The sequence below is a fragment of the Eschrichtius robustus genome, chromosome 13 (assembly GCF_028021215.1).
Source record: "Eschrichtius robustus isolate mEscRob2 chromosome 13, mEscRob2.pri, whole genome shotgun sequence".
Taxonomy (NCBI): Eukaryota; Metazoa; Chordata; class Mammalia; order Artiodactyla; family Eschrichtiidae; genus Eschrichtius; species Eschrichtius robustus.
Genome location: NC_090836.1, coordinates 87,299,589 through 87,319,889, shown reverse-complemented (window position 1 = coordinate 87,319,889; position 20,301 = coordinate 87,299,589). Strand labels below are relative to the sequence as shown.

Here is a 20,301-nt window from a genome sequence, read left to right as displayed (position 1 = left end):
GAAGAAGGCTTTAGGGGAGAGTTATTTATATCCCTCAGTCATTACACATGCAAAAGGTGAAACTGTGAATCTCTGCATTTCCAGGAGTGGATGTTCTCATGATGAGCACATCCTTGCTATTTTGGTGGCACACAATTCCCATATCTAACTGTCAGGTTGTTCCAGGCAGGAGACTACATAATCATTCAGTAATTTTAGAACGACCCTGTATGTTTCTCTCCAATGGGGCTTCTTGACCTGAACTTTTCCTAGGGATTAGATTTACTACCACCTTGGACCCTCTAGTAATAGGTGCATCCATCTCTTTTTCTCTTAAACAGGTGCAGGACTCAGTCATTAAAAAGTCATCATGTGGCACATTTATTGCCCTTTGGCTTTCATGTTGACTCCTGGAATTAGCCAAGAAAATGGCCATTTCCCTAGGAATTATTGCTCTGTTGCTGGCTCACCCTACCCAGAAATCTAGACCATTCTCCACATTGAAGTATACAATAATCACTTCAGGAAATTGCTTTCCCTGTTGGAAACTGAGAGCTCACATCGGAATGTTTCCACAGCACAGCTGATGATAATTACGACTCACTGAAATTTCAGTTTTCTTTGATTGTGACATAAAAACTGGGACATAAATTAAAACCCAATTATCCTTTAAGGGTAAAACCAAGAGACTGTGAATCTGTGTGTCGATAGTGCAGGAGCCCATTGTCGGATGGAACGGTGTGCACTCTGTCTCCCGAAGCAGCCTTTTACATGAAATGGCTGGGGATAAGGTGATCTGTTCGTACAGCATGCCAAAAGAGCCCATCAAACTGGGGTACAGACTTGGAGAGGGCAACGAGCTCCTAGGACATCTTGGAATGATTAAAACAAGCGAAAACTGCAATGGGAAAGTCACGGCCTTTATCTGTGAAGGTGCCCAGCGGTGGACCCAGGCACCCAGCACCAAGACTCAGCGGGTACCTGACTCTGCACACGTGGAAATGGCAGATCTTTCTACGTGTGAGACAATCTACATTATCAAAGTCCATGAGAGGAAGTTGGACTTTTTTTTTTTTCTCACGAAGGATGTGATCTGCCAAAGCTGCGGGGGAAAAAAACAGATCTTTGGTAAATCAGGTCCTAAGTTAAATGTGTGAAGGGGAGGTAATTAAAGGAAGTCTTGGATTATTCTCGAAGTATAGGAATTGCCCACACACCTACAGATGCCTCCCAGGCCACCTCTTGATGATGCATACTTGTAGACTCTTTAGGTCAAATCGCATCCCCTGGAACTTCCCAACTTTGCACCCCAAAGCCTCTCATGACACACCCCTCCTCCCCCATCCTGGATTCTCAACAGGGTTTCACTTCCCTGTCTTTCCAGAGAAAGTGTGCACTTTTCGTATTTTTAAAAGAGCACATACCCTCCACATGACAGCAGTGTTTTCCTCTCTGTCTCTGCCACTTAGCTGACAGCCCCTGTGGGGCCTTGACTGTGATGCATGTAATTGGGCACATAGTAGGCACTCACTAACTGATGCTGAATGTACTGCACCATTAAAATGGCATCACTCCGAACGTCTAACTTGTCTTTCTCGAAGGTAAACACTGCCACAAGTTATGAATCACAGAGAAGCCTTGAGCAAACTCAACCCCCTTTCAAAACCAATCGGGTTTTCTTTCGAGGGCACTCACTTCTGCAAACAACTTCCTGGCCACAGGACAACATAAAGACCCAGACAAGGGTTTCCAGCAGACCTCTGTTTTGAGTCAATGCGTCAATATCACTGGGTCTCCTGAGAATCACGAGAGAGAGAGGCAAGGTCCAGACTATCTCCACCATCCCTGGGAAACCATGCCCCGACAGACCTCTAGGGAAAGTGGGATGTCCGACCTGGGCTTTTGCAACCTTATTTCATAATCTACTTTCTTATCTCCTACTTCGCAAAACCGAAGAGAAATTGGTGCAAACTATATCGACAAAAGATCAGAACTTGATTCTCAGTGGCAAAGGCAAGTATACATTATAAATAGCAAAACAGCTGGCTTGGACCATGTTGCCGGCCACTCATCCAGTCGAGAGATTTGAATGACATCATAACCCTTGAGAGGGTATTGCTAGCCAGCTGGTGTTATTTAGAATACACAAAAACTGGAGAAATAAAATGCACTCACGTGCGCATGCGTGCGCGCACACACACACACACACACACACACACACACACACACACACTCAGGTTCAAGTTATGCAGAAAAATATGAACGACAGGAAAATCATTTTCCCCTCAGGTGCCCTTCCCCTGGGGTGAGGGCGGGGGTGATAAGCAGCAGAGTAGAGGAAGGAAGAAAAAGATTTTGTTTTATTATTTCAGTTGGCTTTACAGCTCAGCAAAATCTCTGCCCTGTCGTGGGCAAAAAGCATTAGACAGTGTCCTAAAGGGAGCCAACTGCAAAGCTGCCCGCCCCTTTCCAGGTTCTAGGAAATGAGATCATTCCCCTCACTTGGCAACTAGGACGAGGGGTCATCCCAGCGCTGTCTTCCAACCTAGTTTACCCCAGTCATTTGAGGGTTAAAATTGTAGGGTATGTTTGAGATGGTCTTTTTTTCATTTCTTTTTTTTTTTTTTTTTAATTTTGCATTCGCTCTGGAATATAAAATTGCTTGCCCATCCTCCAAGTATATTCCTTTCATACTGGTAAGGTGTATTAGCAGATGTGTGTGTCTTCCTGCCCAGTAGAAAGTTAATCAGAGGACAACATTGGTATTTTAATGTCTGCTCACCCTGTCACTAACACGCATTCTTTTAAGGGAAAAAATGCTTCTGTGCTCTAGTTTTAAAATGCAAAGGTATGATGTTATTTGTCACCATGCCCAAAAAAGTCCTTACTCGATAACTTTGCCAGAAGAGGGAGAGAGAGAGAAGGCAAGCGTTCCCCCAGCTGTTTCCTGTCTACAGTGTCTGTGTTTTGTAGATAAATGTGAGGATTTTCTCTAAATCCCTCTTCTGTTTGCTAAATCTCACTGTCACTGCTAAATTCAGAGCAGATAGAGCCTGCGCAATGGAATAAAGTCCTCAAAATTGAAATGTGACATTGCTCTCAACATCTCCCATCTCCCTGGATTTCTTTTTGCCTCATTATTCCTGCTAACCAATTCATTTCCAGACTTTGCACTTCAGAAGCAATGGGAAAAATCAGCAGTCTTCCAACCCAATTATTTAAGTGCTGCTTTTGTGATTTCTTGAAGGTAAATATTTCTTACTCTTTGAAGTCATTGGGGAATTTTCTTTAAACTGTGTACTGTTTGCTTCTGCTTAGAGACGTTCTTCACTTTAGAATTTTCATTGTTTCGGCACCGGGAGTTATTTATAAATTGCTGAATATGCAATTCTGTGGGATCTGAAAAAATAGCTCCGGGAGATAAATGCCTTTGCACAGATATCTGTATGAGTAAAAACTATTGCAAGGTACTTATGCTAAATCCTCCACTTCTGCAGGGCTTGAGTGGTGTCATTATAGAAGATTCCTTTAAATCCTGTCTATGGTTAAGGGCTAGAGAGCATGGATATGAACTTTTGGATTTTTTTTTGCAGGTGCAGATGTTTTATTTTTAAGACCATGTTCGTGTGTATGTAGGACTGTGTGTGTATGTATCTGTGTGTGTGTAACTTGTCAGGACTTTTATTACAAGGCATGCCACATATAAAGAGTTACATTTTAAATGATATTAAAGCTTTTAAATGTGATCTTTGGAGCGAAGGTCCCGGAACTCTCTGCACTTACGCCCAGAGAGTCAAAGTTAGAGTGAAGTTTACTTTGCTCTTCTGAAAAAGAACTCCTTAAGAACTCTTGCTGACCTTGCACATTCGTATAATTTAAACAAATGCATACTGTATATGGAAAGCGGAAACTTTCTAGCAACTGCTATTCCAAGTTTTTTCTTTTGAAGAGGATTCTCAGGGGCGAAGTTTGGACTTGGGGTTTCGTGTTGTAAAACTCTGATTTTATACTCGGTGTTGTAAAGTCTCTTTAGGTAAATTTGGCTGGCGTTGTCAATGCACTGACTTCTCGTTTCCAATCACTGGCCCTAGTTCAAGTTTCCATTCTCAGCAAAATTATCTCTCTCAAGACTTGTGTTTTTCCAATTTGCAAGCACTTTTAAGCCGCTGTCACTGGCTCCCCGATGCAATTGCCTGAGGGCTCAATTCATAAAACGTCCCTACCACTTAGTACGGTAATCATTTGCTGCTTTCAAATACTCCACCACTAGGACTTTTCTTAGTCAAGTAAGTGGCTTAGGAGTTAAGGATACATCCTTGCCAGGCACCTGATTCTGCTGCACTTGAGATGCCAAGATGCATGCCGGCTACCTTGCTTTTAAAAGAAATGAAGTCAATATACACATATGCTATGTGGTCTGAGAGCTGGGGGCTTTGTCTCCCTGCTTAGACGATCTTAGAAGAGGCTGTGGAGTGTTATCTCTGCATTAATTACAAGTCTGGAAAACTCCAAATGAACTTTCCATGTTGTGTATGCTGAACTATTCAGAAGTAGAGCTAGCCGTAAGTTGTTGCTTTTTCCTGTACTTGGAGCAGGAAGTGGTTTGAGGGAGCTACGTGGTCTTTCAAACGTAATTCAATGAGTAAAGGTGTCTGCCAGGCAGAACTAGCAAGCTGATTGTACTCTGAGTCTCAAGATATTTCCTAGTGTTTGAATCAGGAGGAAGAGGGCACAGGAGAGGACTGAAGCTTGGGTCACTGTCTAGGGCGGCTACTATAGGCACACAGTGGAAATTGGTGGCTTGATTTGGAGGAAAAGATTGACTCAAATCTCAGCCGTGCAATTTGTTCATTGTCTGAATGGACAAAAGGCAGTTTACCCAGGCTCATAGCATACCTGCCTGGGTGTCCAGATGTAACTAGATGCTTTCACAAACCCCACCCACAAAGCAGCACATGCTTTTAAGTCCTCAGTTTATTCACATCAGTCTCATAATACCCACCCTGACCTGCTGTAAAAGATCTGGAACAAACAAAAATGGTTACACCTACAGTGAGTATTTTCTTATGACTATTGCCCTCAAATTTTGCTGGGCATTTTTATCGTAGCCCAAACATCTGGAATCAATTGATATTCCATTTATTTAAGATAAAAAGAAAGGTCTTTTAAATTTTGGATTTGTGAATGATTTTTTGAGAAAGAGTGCTCTGTAATTTTTTTCTTTTTTCTCTTCTCTTTCTCGTTCTTCCTTCCTTTCTCTCTCTCAGATCTTTCCTTTCTCTCTCTTCATTTCTTTTGTGTTTGGAAAAATAAAAGGCCCAGGAAATGATGAACATATGGGGCCACTTGTTTCGAACTTTTAACTCCTAAGCAAGTTCCTTATTGTTTTCTTTCTGGGGAACATAATGTGATAAATTCTCTGGTTCTCTGTGGGTGTACTGGACTGTTCCCTGAACTAAAGGCAAATGCACTAGAGGTTCTATCTTGTCCTAGAACTATAAGTGCTGATATTTATCTTAGAACATAACTCAGCAAAAAAAAAAAAAAAGAAAGAAAGAAAGAAAGGAAAAACCTGTAAAAAATAAATCTTAAATTCTTAAATGCTAGAGATTTATATGTATTGCTGGGTTTAAATGTGTCATATAAAATAAATAACTACTAAAATATAATTTTGACCTCTAATGAAGTTCTCAATTCACTAAGGCTATAAGCTGAGTACCTTTTCCCCTGGATTTCACGAGAACTGAAGAACTTGAAGGCATCTACAGTTGCAGGTGCTTGGCCTTAAGCATCACTATTAAATCAACAGAGAAGGAGGGATGGAGAAATAGGATTGGCAAAATAACATACATTCTAGAACTGGCCCGTTGCCAGAGTGTGGGATATGTTCAGTAAGATCAATTATGAGTTTTCTCTTTTGAAAAGGGCAAGGAAATCCAGTTGGGTTGGACTGGCTGAGATTTCCACTGGAAATATTGAAAGGGAAAACTCCCACCAATTATTTTATAACTAAGAAAGATGAGGATTGGATGACTTGTTTCTAGCGGTCCCCATGGCTTTGGCTACATGGGGGTGGAGGGTTTCCATGAACAGGTCCTATGGAGAAAATGGAAGAAATGGTCCATCAAGCTTTCACCTCCTCTTCTATTTTATGTCCATTATTTATGAGGATTTGCAAATAGAGGAGGCTTTTCATTTTCCACAGTTTTACAAGCATTAACTAAATATTTACATTGTGTTAACGAGAGTCAGGGGTTTAGGGGTTTTTTTCTCAATTGCTGAGCTGAAAGTCTGGCCACAAAAATGGAAATCTTAATTACAATGATGGAGCAAACTTTGCCACTGATGTAGAGAGCCATTAAGTTAAGAGTCCATGGAGGGCAAGGAAGGTGGTTGGAAAATAAATGACTGAGTCTGTTTCTCCAAAAGTGATGGGGTTAAATGGACCTGCCACCACTGGGAGGTTCAGAAAAGCCTCTTTGCATAATGATAGCTTCCAGCTTAACTACATGACCTTTTGATAGGGTCCCTCGCTTAACATCCTGCCACTGACTCTGCTGATGCTTCTGAGAGTGAATGCATCTGAGGGGGGTGAAGCTACTCACCTTGGAAGGCTTCCTAGAAGAAACCACATCTTGGTGCCACAAGTAGCAATATGGAAAAACTTAATGATCACCTTCGCATTGTTTCTACTGCTGAGAGTGAGGATGGAGACTTGAGCCACAGGAATCCTGCTTCTGGCAGGGCTGCCATTTGGATGTCTTTCATTTGCTAAGTCAAGCCAACCAGGGGTTCCTGCTATAAAATGGTTACAGCGAGACATAAGTCCCTCCAAGAGATGAAGTCAGAATTCCTGTGACTTAAAAAAAAAAAAAAAAAAAAAAGGCTTTTGCAGGTTTTGAGCCCAGTGCCCTGTTCATGGAAGGCACAGTCCACATGTGTGTTGATCTGATATTGAGCTTGACACGAGGGGCTTTAGAATGAAGAAGGCGTAGGGTCTACTTAGCATAAGCCAATTTCATTCCTAAATCCTCACATTTTTCCCGTTCCTGATTTTTAACTTCTACCTGTAGTTGTTAATTGCTGATCTTCCCCAGGTAAGAAATCTCTCAGTCTCTCTTTCTCTGCCTGTGTTTCTCTCTGTCTCTGTCTCTGTCTCTCTCTCTCTCAAGTGAAAAAAAAAAACTGTAACGATATATAGTATTTTCACAAGTTCTTTTTCAGCTGCAGTAAATTCTCTTTAATCAGTAGCTGGGGAATGATGTTCTGGTTAATTTAATATTCTGGTCGATAATGAATGCACATGCTATTTGTGGATGGCCAATCTTGAGAGAACTTAAATTAATAAAACATATTTGGCCCCAAATCTGGGCTGAGCCCAATTTAACCTTTGATGATTCCAAAGGTTTACCAGGATCTCTGAGCGGTGTGGGATCCCACTGCAATAATAGCATCTTTCACATTCACATAGTAAATGTTTCTAGATATTTTATCTCACTGAATTGTAATAGGAACCCATAAAGAAGGGGTTCAGGAAGGACTTCCCCAAGGTTCCACAGTAGCAAGAGGATTCAACTCAGGTTGCCTGATGCCAAGACCTGCTCAGCCCTCGCTGCCCTGTGGTCATTCACACACCTTGTTGCACTTCGGAGCGGGTAGTTTTGATTAATGACAGGAAGGGAGAGCTGAGGGTAAAGGCACCCCTGCCTCGCCCCCATCTCCTGGCAAGGACCCAGGAGGAAGCATGACCCTCCTTCTGCTTCTTCGGCAGGTAAAGATGCACATCACGCCCTCCTCGCATCTCTTCTACTTGGCCCTGTTCTTGCTCACCTTCACCAGCTCTGCCACGGCTGGACCCGAGACCCTCTGTGGGGCTGAGTTGGTGGACGCCCTTCAGTTCGTGTGCGGAGACAGGGGCTTTTATTTCAGTAAGTAGCCTCCTTCTCACTGCTCTGTGGATTTACAACCGCAGGGAGTGTGTGAAGAACTGAATGACTGCCCACGGCTGGCAGCCGGCCTCAGCCTCCGAGATTCTTCACCTTAAAGTGAGCCTAGTGTTTCCGCGGGGCTGTAGCACGTTTTGCAGATTTCAGATGGAATTTTCCTCCTTAGCAGTTTGTCTTTTAACGACTTCCCACTGAGCTTTCCTGCAACTATGCTGCTCTACCCTCACTCTTCCATACCTTCCAGTGAAAAGGTGTGACAAAATGGCCCTGGAGGATTAAGGTTTTGGTTTTTGAGATCTGTGAGTGCACGTAGCAACCATATGTGAACATGTAGGGCTGTTTTAAGTGCTAGGTTATTTGGAGGAAACTAGGAAGGTGGACTTGGGCAAAGAATGATGGGGCCCTTCCCAGATGCCTCCATGTGATATGAAATCACCAGGAACACACAGAAGGTGAACCTTGCTGAAAGGCACATTTGCAAATACACAGGCTCTCACTCAATGCAAACTGAAATGCTGAATTAATTTGCCCTCCATTCAAACTGACCTTGAGTCTTTGTTATTGCCTTCCTTTGACATTGCTCTTCTCTGGAGCTCTCCAGTGATGTCTCCATCTGGAAAAGGGTTTCTGACAAGTGCAAGGTCACTTATCCCATAAGTAGGTCTCAGGTGATTAAAAAGTCAACAGTCAATAAAAAGTAGACTGCCAAGTCCACGCTTGCAAATAAATAATAAACACAAACAAGAGTCCATGCTACCTGAGGGAACAGATCATTTAAAGAACCTACCTCAGAGGCAACTGTCTCATTGTATACTACAGGACACTGATGGAAAGCCAGATGCTCATTCTGTATAATTCTTTGGAAGTTTAGAGAGTTTCAGGAAACTGACTCTCAGGTCCTCAAGACCATGAATCATTCTTAGAGGTTCATATCGCTTAAGTGTAGACAGCTTACCTCAGTTACCCACTAGGCTTTGAATAGCTCCTGTGATGACTCACAAACTTCAAGTCTCTCTCATCTTCTTCCCAGGAAGGGGTGTGTGTGTGTGTGTGTGTGTGTGTGTGTGTGTGTGTGTGTGTGAGGCTGGAAGGAGGGGTCTGTGTGTAGCAGTCCGGGATGAGTACGGAGCATGGGAAGGAAGAGGCTGATAGGCGTGTTGATGGTCTGTACTCATTGTAGATTTGGTGACAAATAGCTTTTCAACAACTAGTGACAGAAAGTGAGAAGTGCTTTCTACTCTTTGAATGGGAAAATTCCCACTCTCTGTTTCCAGCCAATGCTTTGAGTGAATTCATTTATTTTTCTGGCAATAAAGCGATTCTATCCCATTCTCTGTTGCTATGCAGATGAAAGCCTTCATTGGGTGAGTGCTTTTCAAAGAGCAGGCTTGTTTTACCTTCAGAATATCTTGAGGAAGGCAAATGTGTCACACGAACATCACCCAACGAAAGGTGGTCACTATTCTTTACTTTGCTACTACTGATCCACATTTTAAAAGATGGATAAGTGTTTCTCACTTATTATGCCCAAGAGGATTTTTTTGTCTTGATAATCCATTTGTGCCATTTCCTTTTACCCAGTTCACTAAGTGATTGCCAAGCCCCCAAGTGTCTTGTGTTATGTGCCAGGTTGAATTGTGATGTTCAGTGTGACACGCTCCAGGATTTCCATGCACAGTGCATGGAAACTGGATCTTTCTATGACTGTGATGCTTGCATTAAGTGATTGAAAATGAGAATGGAAAGAAATAATTTGGTCTCAAGTAACCATATGATACTTATATATGTTCACGCAGATAGTTAAGAGTATTGGACAACTGTGATGGAAACTGATTTCAACGCACTGAAAGGCATTCTGTTACTCCAAGGATCAAAGTTTAGCAAATGTGTTTTAATTCCATTTTAGTAACTTGAAAGGGGAAGGTTCTACATGGCAACTCTTAATGTTTAGAGTATGACTTTGGATAGAAAGTGGTTTTATAAATTGTGTTTTATTATTATTGAGAGTCTAGGTTTCATAAGTTCTGCCTTATAGAACTCCATGACTTAATATAAATTATTTGTCGGACATAAACCCTCATGCACCAAAGTATTCTTATTAACTTTCTAGTCAACTGGACTAGCCTTTTTGCCCAAGAGAAGTTACCCCTTTAAATTCTTTAATTCAAAACATCAGTGGAGCATCTGCTATGTGTAAGACACAGTACGAGGCATGAGTGAGATACCTAGAAATGAACGAGAGATTAACTTTGCCTTCAAGGAACTCACAGTCTAGTTGGGAGGTTAAAAAAAATAAGTATCAATATTATCAAGTGTCATAGAGAAAACTAATCATGGAAGAATAGATTATAGTCCTTTATGCTTTTCCTGAATACTTTTTCCTATTTTTTGAAATCACCTAACCCGGATCTGCCCTCTCAATGGGCTCCTTGATACCAAAGGCCATATTTATTTACCACTGAATCCCAGTATCTAGCTCAATGCCTGGCTGATATAGCTGCAGCTCTAATTTGATTGTTGAACTGGCAGGGCTGAATTGAACGGAATCCAGCTGAATGGAATGGCATGGCTTGTTTGGGATCTTAGTCTTCAGAATCATCAAGAATTAGGTTTGTCAGGTACTTTGGACAATTCTCACCTCATATTTACCCACCTATTTGATAAAACTTTATCTTTTTTCAACTGAATACAGTGTATACTAACAATGACTTAGAGGCAGCATTTTGGCCCTCCCCAAGCTACGCTGATGGTCTGTTTTGTGTCTGAGCCAATTATTCTTACAGGCATTAACTGTTGTCAACAAATTTTATTGAGTTTCCTTTTTGCCCCTTGAGATTTACTGTGTGTGGAGAAGTCAGCTCTAAGCATTTACAGCCTTTGAAATACTTTTTAGAGGAAAGCAGTCTTCCCTACCTCTATCCTCTGTCAATCGACTCTTATTATTTTTTTTACCCTTATTTTCAAAGTTTTATTGCGGCTGTGTGTTTCATTTTAAGCTACTTCATATCCATTTTGAATGTATGGATTTTTTCATAGTGGAAGGGGGTTTCTGATCTTAGTTTGAAACACAAATATCTAAAAGAAAATTGCCTCCCTATCTATCTTTTTTATTGGGCTGGAACATTTAACAAGGAGAATTTTTAACCCTATTAGAGACAGAATTGTTCCGAATAATTTTTTTTTGTAATGCTTATTTTGCATAGATTGACCCAATGCTGTAAATGAGTTCCTATTTCTCTACAAGCCCAAGTTCCACTAGAGCACAGGGAAAGCCACCTTCTGGATTATTTGTTTTGTGAACATATTCCCAGCATAAGTGAAATAGTTCCTCTATAATAATGCAGCTTCCGCAGACATTTTATGCAATTAAATTTGCAAAGAAGAGCTAACTACTGATCCTTCCCTATGTATCATAGTAAGAGAGCGTATCAACCAGTTTCATACTTTCATAGTCTTGGGAGAAAAATGGTGGCATAATGGAGCTGGCACATTGGGAAAGAGCTAGCTAGCTATTATCTTACCAGATTGATGGAACCCTCCTAGAGAGCAGCTTGTTATAACCTCGCTGTGCATGGAACAAAGCAAGAGGAAAAGAGCTTCAAGTGAAATAGGAGAAGTTAAGCTTGCCATAGATATAACTTTTGACAGTCATGGTGATTAACCATTTTAACATGCGCTTTAGAGGCTTGTGGAATTTCTCTCCTTGAAGATACTTTAAAAATTGACGGATAACCAACCACCTTGGATGGTTTCAATTAAGAGCAACCAAAAGAAAGCGAGTTTCTGGGGTCCTTTTTAGTTTTAAGAGTCTATAAACAGTCCCTTAAATAAACTGTATATGCTTTACCTCGGCGGTCTGGGAAAAAGGAGAAGTAAATCAATTAGAAAGGAAAGTTGGATGCCCTTTTGGCTATTCCAGATTTATAGCTTTTGTAAAACATACCTCCAATGCATAGTTATTAAGAACAGGTCTGAATAAATGAATGGCATTCTTCATGTGTTAGAACATACTGTTTTATAAAGAGTTTAAGTAAAACTTTGCAATGAATTTCATTGTTATTGATTGCAACAACCTTCCTAGATCGAAGTTATTATTATTAACTCAAGCTTCTTTCATTTGAAATATAGTGCTCAGAAAACTACTCCCAGACCTGTCATTCATTAGCTGTATGACTTTGGCAGGCATTTAAACTTCCTGAGCCAAAATGTCCTTGTCTATAAAACAAGGGGATTTTGTTAAAGTAAATGACCTTTTCTAACTTTAACAGACTCATAGTCTAGGTTGTAATTAACAAGGATTTGGTGCTATTCAAGAAAGGAGAACCTTGGATTTAAATAGTGACCTGACCGAAGAACATTTAGACTCCTTTATCTTCTCCACATAGTTTCTTTTCCTCCCCAAAGATAGGAGATCCCACCTACTTAAAGAAAGAGGAGCCAGCTTCTTTGTTTTATTTTGTTTTAAGCTGGGTTCCAACCCCTCGGGGATGAAATAGAAGCTCAGACATGACCAAATACACGCAAGTCATCTGGCCAAAGGAGCACACACCTCATGAAAACAGATTGCCATTTTTCCTTACTAGGAAGGACGAGCTGACAGGTCTCATCTTTACATTTTCTCACTCTCCTGGACGTGAGGATGGTAAGTAGGTCATTTTTTAGCTGCCCTTTATTAAATTAGAGGGGGCAAATTAGAATCTATAGGCTTCTAAACCTTGACTAAAAGCCTTCTCCCAGCCTATTGAGACTGCCTTTCCATTAAAGGAGAGTGCACCTCTGGGGACACCCAAAGACACAGTCACCCACCATTAGCATTGCTGTCAGTGGGGCTGGATTTGAGCTGCACCATTTGCATCCTTGGCTTGGCACCCCTTAGACAGCCAGCCATGCATTTGTATGACAGCTGGTCAAGCTTTTCTCTTTGAAACTAACTGGAACATGTGGGATTTGACCTTGGCCCTGGCCTCATTAGCACCACTAAGCTAATAGGCCACAGATATTCTTAAAGAAAAACAATGAGTTTTTTTATTGACCCTAAGTGCTTGCTACTATTTAAAAATGCCCAAGGGGACCAGTCTGGGCAACAAAGGGACTGCTAAGAAAGTGATGATTTCTGTGCAAATTCAGAGAATAATTTGCATTTTCCTGACATTGTAATGCTCTTTGAGACCATCTTCTCCCTGATGGATAATTACAAGAAGCAGGAGAGGGAAGGATTCAAGACCAAGCGTGGTCTCTGTTGCAAAGAATCCAGGGTTTGAATCCCAGCTCTGAAACTTACTTGGTGGGTGGCACTGAGCAAGTAACTTAACCTCTTTTTTTCCTCAATTTGCTCATCTATAAAACGGGGCCTACCTCATAAAACTGGTTAATATATTAGAACATATTAAATTAGAATTCTGCCTGGCACATAGTAACCATCATAAACACATTAGCAATTATATTTATTTACTCTCTTCTGGGATCATTTGCAGAGTCTATTGCAAAGGTAGAGGTATCAGGGCAGCCCAATTCATTATACACTCATTTCTCTCTACAGGGGCAGCTGATAAAACCTGTTGCTAGCAGTAACAGTTACATAGTAGTTTCAGTAACACAAAGGATGCCTTATGTTTGACTAGTATATTCACTTTTTCAAAATCCAGCTGTATCAGCTCTCTCACTTTGTCTTTACCCCAGTCTTAGACGGCAAGAATTATTGCTTAATCGGACAAATGAGAAATGTGAGACACTGAGATTCTGTGACTTACCTCACTGGATGGATGCAGAACCAAAGTCAAGTTCTCTTGTCTCCAAGAAGCATGTTCATCTGGCCGTTCACATTGTTTAAAGGTCCAAAGTGTTATAGCATAGGGAGATGCTTCCAAAAATCCCAGGCTTCCCTAAGAGATCAAGAGCAGGAACCCCTCAGTTCAGTGTCAATTCTGAACACTTCTTTGAAAGGAGGCTTGAGGGAGACATCCATGTAATGGCCCTACATTTTACCTTCTAGAAAAACTTAGAAAATACTAATAGAATTTCCTCAGGGTGCACAAGAAAAGCTTCTTTGATTAGCAGCTGCTGCTGTTCAAGACCCTTCACAGACTGGACTGCCCTCAGACAGAGCACCGCATCTCACCCATGAGCAGGAGGGTATGCCTTATGATCTGTGGGACCCTCTCCTCTGGCCAACTTCAAGTTTTCTTCTTTCTCTGCCGGCAAACCTCAAGTGCTTTATTTCTAGCATCTATGAGTTCTGCTGGTTTTTCTCAAAGACCTACTGAAGAAAGGCTGTTTATTGGACCAAGGATCGTTCTCTGGGTGCTATAAGAGAGGTGGTAAAGGAGAGGTGGTACCAAGGCACCATAAGCCTGAGAGTGAGCCAGGCAGGAAGAGTCTTCCCCAACTTGGCCATGAAAGGAGCTGTGGGAGCAGCCAGGGGTTTGGATGGGAGGCTTCCACCTGTGCAGGCGCCCCTCAACCAGTTGCTTGAAGACCAATGGTATCGGAAGTTTTCAGATCTTCAGTGGTTGGCAGGTGCATATCTCCATTTGGGATCCAAAAGATAGTGTTGGTGTTCTCCAAACCCTCTGGGCCTCCATATACCTAGTCCAGACATCATGTACCATGCCAGCATTCCTCAGGGCCTCTGTAAAGAGCCGACCTCATCCCTCTAGCAGACTTTCTTCTGATTTCACAGCCCATACCAAAGAATTAGACACACTGCAAACAGGCGCGAGATCTCTCCCAAGGAGATTTCTCATTGTTCTCAATAATGGGCTACAAAGCCTTTCCTCTTTTATGCAGCCAGAGTCTTTGACAACCAGAGTAGCAAAAAAATTGTTTCTGCACTGAGCTGTTGCCCTGGCAGAGTTCCATCCTACACCTCTCCATGAAACATCAGCAAGCTCTTACATCACAAAGAATTACTTTTGGTTGCCTGGAAAGTTCAAATCCCCAGCCCTTATTAGCTGTTAGACTAAGGAGATGACAACAGAGCATTTCACTTGTCTTTATCTATATGCGAGATCATGTTTAAAACATAGCAAAGAGCTGTTATTTGACATGCGATTCCTTAACTGCAGTAAGTCGTATGCCTATTTAATGCATTGTTTAGTCTCACATTGGCTAAAGCCACTTAAAGAAGCACTTGGCAAGCTTTGGCTTTTCATTCTTGGCATAGCTGCCCCTCTTACTTTTTCACTGAACCTTAAATACCAAGAAAAACCGTTCGCTTACTTTACATCTGGCATGTTGCTTTATGCAGTTGGCCAGAACTTTTGCACGTGGCCCTCTGCATTGGTCCTAAGGTAATTAATGGCTTTGCAATATCTGATCAGCAGCAGCACGGACACAAAGAGAAGTTGTGCAACCAGCAGAGACCACACGGTCTTTTAAATGAAAACCTTTTGCATTAAATGCTCAGGCGTTCTGTGGGGATAAGAGTTTCCATGCCCCAGAAAACAGCAACAATAACAACAACAAAAATGGGCAAGCTGAAGCCCCTGGGAAGACACCCAAGAACCTGATTCTTGTTTAAGTATACATCTCTCTAATAAAACTACCTAATTGTTTAAAGGAAGTAAAATTGAAGATTGTTGTAAGCTTGGAAGCCCTTGAAAAATAATCTAGTCAAACATCAAGAGTGAAACTCAGAGAGAAGGGACATGTCCAAGGCCATGCTTCTAATTAGTGGCAGAAGTAGGAGATACTCTTGATTCTGTTTCCTGATTCCATGTGGTGTTCCACCTTTAGCTTCAATGGACCACGCCTCTGTCTAAGTCACCTGGTAAATTTAAATGATCAGGAGAGGCCTCCAATCAAGCGCATCCAAATGAACATAGATCTTGGTGGCGCTCTCATTCCGATGAATTCACCTGAGACTGAAGCTAACACCGTTGTTCCCCTGCTGTAGAAATTTGTACAAACTAAGGGGATTCCCTGCCCGCTTCCTATACAATGCACTAGGCCTTTCAATATGCTTTGGGCATTGCAAGTCCACTTCAGGTCATGATTTAGACTATTATTGTATATTATATTATTCTGACTCTTTGGTCACTCTCTCCAATGTCAACTTGGGTAGAACCGCTTTGGAATGACTTAGCAAAGCTGTGCTCCTGGAAAATCTGAAACAGCCTGACGAGTCGTTGGATCAGCTTTTTTACTGGAGATTTCTCTGACAGCCCTAAGCCAAAAGAAATTTACACCTGATTTTTTTGCAGATTTCCAAGCAAATACTCTGTGAATCTCCTCAGATTTTCCTCTTTCACCTGTGGTCTTTTTGAGGTAGTAGAAAGGCTGTTGGAAGGCGCTTTTAAACTTTGAGAATTTGTTAGTCATGGAGTCAATTCTGTGAGTATTTCTGGGAAGATGGTCCTACCTCTGTGCCATTTACCTTGATGAAATGGGTCTTTCATCAGAGGCAAGTGATGAAGAAAGTCTGTACTGAGCTAACCCACATGCAACCAGCTCCTGATTATCTATGAAACTGGGGAAAGGAACACCAAGGGTGGGAATTCTGGGTTCAGCTGATTTGGGGACACTGTACATTTCAGCCTCCTCATTACTCTTTCCTCCCTGCCCCCAGCCCCAGCCCTTTTGTGAGACCAAGTGGCATGTTTTAAAATTCTACTTTATTCTCTTATTCCCCCCTCATGTCCCCCAGCAGTGACATTGGCAATGGGATTTCTCAACCTCAGCACTATTGACATTTTAGGCCAGATAATTTTTTGTTGGGGGAGAGGGACTGTCCTGTGCATTGTAAAATATTTGGCTTCTACCTTCTAGATGCCAGTAGTCCCCTCCTCCCATTTGTGACAATCAAAAATGTCTCCAGACATTGCCAAATTCCCCTGGGGAGCGGGGTGCAAAATCACGCTTCATTGAGAACTACTGGACTCCAGAAGAAAAGCAACTAGAGAGATGGGAAAGCCATGAGTGAAAGTGACACACAAACTAATTATCAGTCACTGGTTAATGGGGTCTATGGTCCATTGCCCAGAGTAAAGCAATGAGAAGAGTTACTAGGGTTTTGAAGGCTTCTCTATGAAAATAAAAAGCTCTTCCTACAGGCCATCAAAAAAAGGTGTTTGTGGGCCCTCCCTTTCATCTGATAGCTATGGAACTCATTTATTTTAGTAACAGCAGTAAGGGAAGGCAGAAATGATGTAGAGCAAAGCTGTCTGCTTAGAAGTTTGATTGTGACCACCTGGAACAAATGAAAAAAAAACAAAAAAATGCTGGTTCTCTTTGAACTCAGTATTTGTGGCTGTTCCCTACTTGGTCATATAATAAATAAGCTCTCAATTCAGAGTGAAAAAGCCTGGTTCAGAGGAAGGGCCACAGTTTTTCTTTTCCCTTCTTGTGTCTTTCCTATCTGAGTATCATCACAGTCATTTTATTGTCTATAAACAGCCCCACCAGAAAGCAGAAAGAGAAGATCAATGAAGTATTAGTTTGGAAATCAGAGTTTCCACATTTGGGCCTCGCCCAGCTCCCTCAACAGCGCTATGACCTTGGAGAAGCCACTTAATTTCTTTGGGTCTTACATTCCTCATTTGTAAAGTAGGAATAAAAATATTATACCTCAAGGGTTTGTTAAGGCTCAACTATAGAGGGGCTTGGAAACTGAAAGGGCAACCAAATGTGTTACTATTAGTGGACTGAATTGAATACTCACTCTGCCTTGTCCCTCTAATCACCGTCCACAAATTAGTTCAGTGGTTTGACTTCAACTTTTAGTGACATTGAACCATTAGTTCAATGGTTCTGCAATAACTTCAATCTAGAAAAGCTAATTTGGCAGTGTATCTTCTGAACCTTATTAATTAAAAATAAAAGCATGCTGGTATATTCTATTCACCTATCACTTTGCATTTAGACCACCCAAGAGTCTATTAATTGATCTTCAGAATGCTTACTCAGTATTACTGTTTATGTCCTCATTGGAGGAAGCAGAAAAAAGATGGGACCTATCACTTTACCACAATGAGCTTGCTTAAAGAGTTAGTTTTCACACAGTGGTGAGATAGTCACTGAGGTTATCACACATAAGCAAAAGATTTCCATTCTCCCAAGTCAGCTATTGGTGATTTTTGCTTACCCTCAAAAAAGCGGTGTTCAGCAGAGGGAATGTACTCACTAATCAGAAAAGTCTCTTTGTACTCTCAGGTTGCCCATCTAAACTGCTTCCTTAATCACAGCCTGACTTAGGGGAATTGAATTTTTTTGTTTGAGCATGGCGTTGATGAAATCAAAATTGTGAGTTTCATCACCACATGGACCCATGACCATGTGGTTCTTCTATCTCACAGGCTTCACATCCAATGGCTCCCAGAGATACATTTGACATAGAAACCACAATCAAATACCAGTTACTGCCACCATGAATTTTCATCCTCTCTCGTTTGAGCTCTTTCAGAAAAACAGAGACTAAGTTTTAAAAGTTTTTTTCTGTCCTCCACAGCATCCAGTGTTGGGCACTTAATAAAACTTCTTGACTTGATGTTAAAAAAGGCATTCCAAAAGATATTTCCTTCAACTGGTCCCCAGGGTATACCCCATGACTATCCATTTGCTACTGCCACTGTTGTGGATCTGAGATTGAAGGTATAGAAGAAAAAAGTCTATTTGAGGTGTCATCCCTTGGGACTCCTTCACTGTGGCCCCAGTGAAAACTTACCCTAGATCAACAATAAGCTAATTCTAGTCAACAGGGAGTCTTCAAGAGCTATTACAGGAGCCCACACAATAGATTCCACCTATGAAAATGGTTTTGAGAACAGAACCTCCACTCAATTCCTCTCTCTTATTTCATCTGAGGCATTCACACTACAAGGAAAAGTGGTAGGCAAGGGAAGGTACATAACAAATGGTACATCCCTGGTAAATAAGCCCCAAGATAGGTATAACAACCAGAGCACCAGCCCTCAGAGAACACAAGTAGTTTCTATTTGCCAAAGTAAAATTGAAGAATTGGAGAGCTAGAAAGAACCATATAGAGCAATCTGGTCCAGTGTTCTCACTTCCCAGATGAGGGAAGCGAAGTCCAGAAAAAAACATGATGTGCATGAGGTCACAAAGCATGCTGGTGGGAAAGCCAGGACCGTAATTCAGTCACCTCACCCTCTGTCTGGGGCTCTTTGCATAGCGGGACATTTTAAACTTAACCTTGATAAACTCATATGAAGGTAGCATAACAACCACAGTCCATAAACTCAAAGTGAACAGCTATGTCATATTCTTCTGGTGTCATGCATCGGAATAGTCTTTGAAAATTTAAGCCCTTAACCGTTCATAAGAACTTTTTTTCCAATTTTTATCACCCATTGGATAATTTCATCAAGTCTCTTTATCCCAAATCTGACCAACCTGACTGCAGGGCTATGGATCTTCATAGACTCTAGTAGTTTGATGGTTTGGAGACTTAAAACAAAGAAGGAAAGGACTAATTCCTTTTAGAGGCCATTTTAATTTAAAGTCACGTCAGCTGGTTGACTGGTTGATGCATTTTGTATTGCTTGTTAACTTAAGAAGCTACCCAAAACAAAAGGTATTGTCGATGCATTATTTCTGTCTCTAAACATTCCTGACTTACTAGTCTTCCATGAAGGCCTTCCATGAAGAAGCTTAAATTTTCCTACGTATTTTGAGTTTTATGTTTCTTTCCATTAAAGTTTCCAGCCGTTCATAGACATATTTAGTTTGGCAGAAGGTAGTGGTGACTCATGGAATGAAGAAATTTGAAAGCAAAGCTACTGAAAATGGATCTAATTTCTTTTTTGGGTAATTTGGGAGCGAGCGATTGATAATTTGTCTAATTTTTCCTGGTTTCGTCAGCTGCCATACTGCCAAATATTTGTTCCATATGGATGCTTTGTTATTCCTGAAACATGTAACAAATTTCAGCTGCAACTATATCAAATTTGGTCAAAGGGTAAGACTATTGTTGGCTCATTTTCTCATTGTTTTTGGCTGGACACCCTCAATCAATGGCTATTGAGTGAAAAAGCAGGATCATATTGAAACCATTTTCAGCATGTTCCTTCCTATGGATCCAACCATTTCACTCTGAGTTTGTCAAGCACAGCAAATGTTCCCTATTAAAGGGATGATTATGTTTTCGGCATAGACGCCACTGCCAGCTAATTGCATTCACCTTATAATTCCACTCAATTTGGTATAGAGGAGATGTTTTTGGCTCTCCAAAGAGTCCCTCTTCTCTGATCCTTGCCTCTCACTATGGAACAGATATTCGGGGATAGATTCTGAGAAGATCAATGACACACACCTACAGTAGGCACTGTTTCAGGTTTACTTTAAGATAGACAGCCTGTGGGCCCTGAGACATAAGAATCGTAAGACTTGTAAAAGGTATTAATGTCACAAATCTGGCTGG

At 41.4% G+C, this 20,301-nt stretch overlaps 1 protein-coding gene across 2 annotated transcripts in view; it reads left to right on the top strand.

Annotated features, from left to right (window-relative positions):
* The first annotated feature begins 2,908 nt into the window (after positions 1-2,908).
* Positions 2,909-20,301, top strand: part of IGF1 (insulin like growth factor 1) — a 71,420-nt gene continuing 54,027 nt past the window's right edge. For both annotated transcript variants that reach the window (XM_068561098.1, XM_068561096.1), the window contains exons 1-2: positions 2,909-3,226; positions 7,751-7,907. In XM_068561098.1, the coding sequence (XP_068417199.1) occupies positions 3,164-3,226; positions 7,751-7,907 (220 nt within the window). In that variant the 5' untranslated portion in view covers positions 2,909-3,163. The remainder of the gene's footprint in view (positions 3,227-7,750; positions 7,908-20,301) is intronic.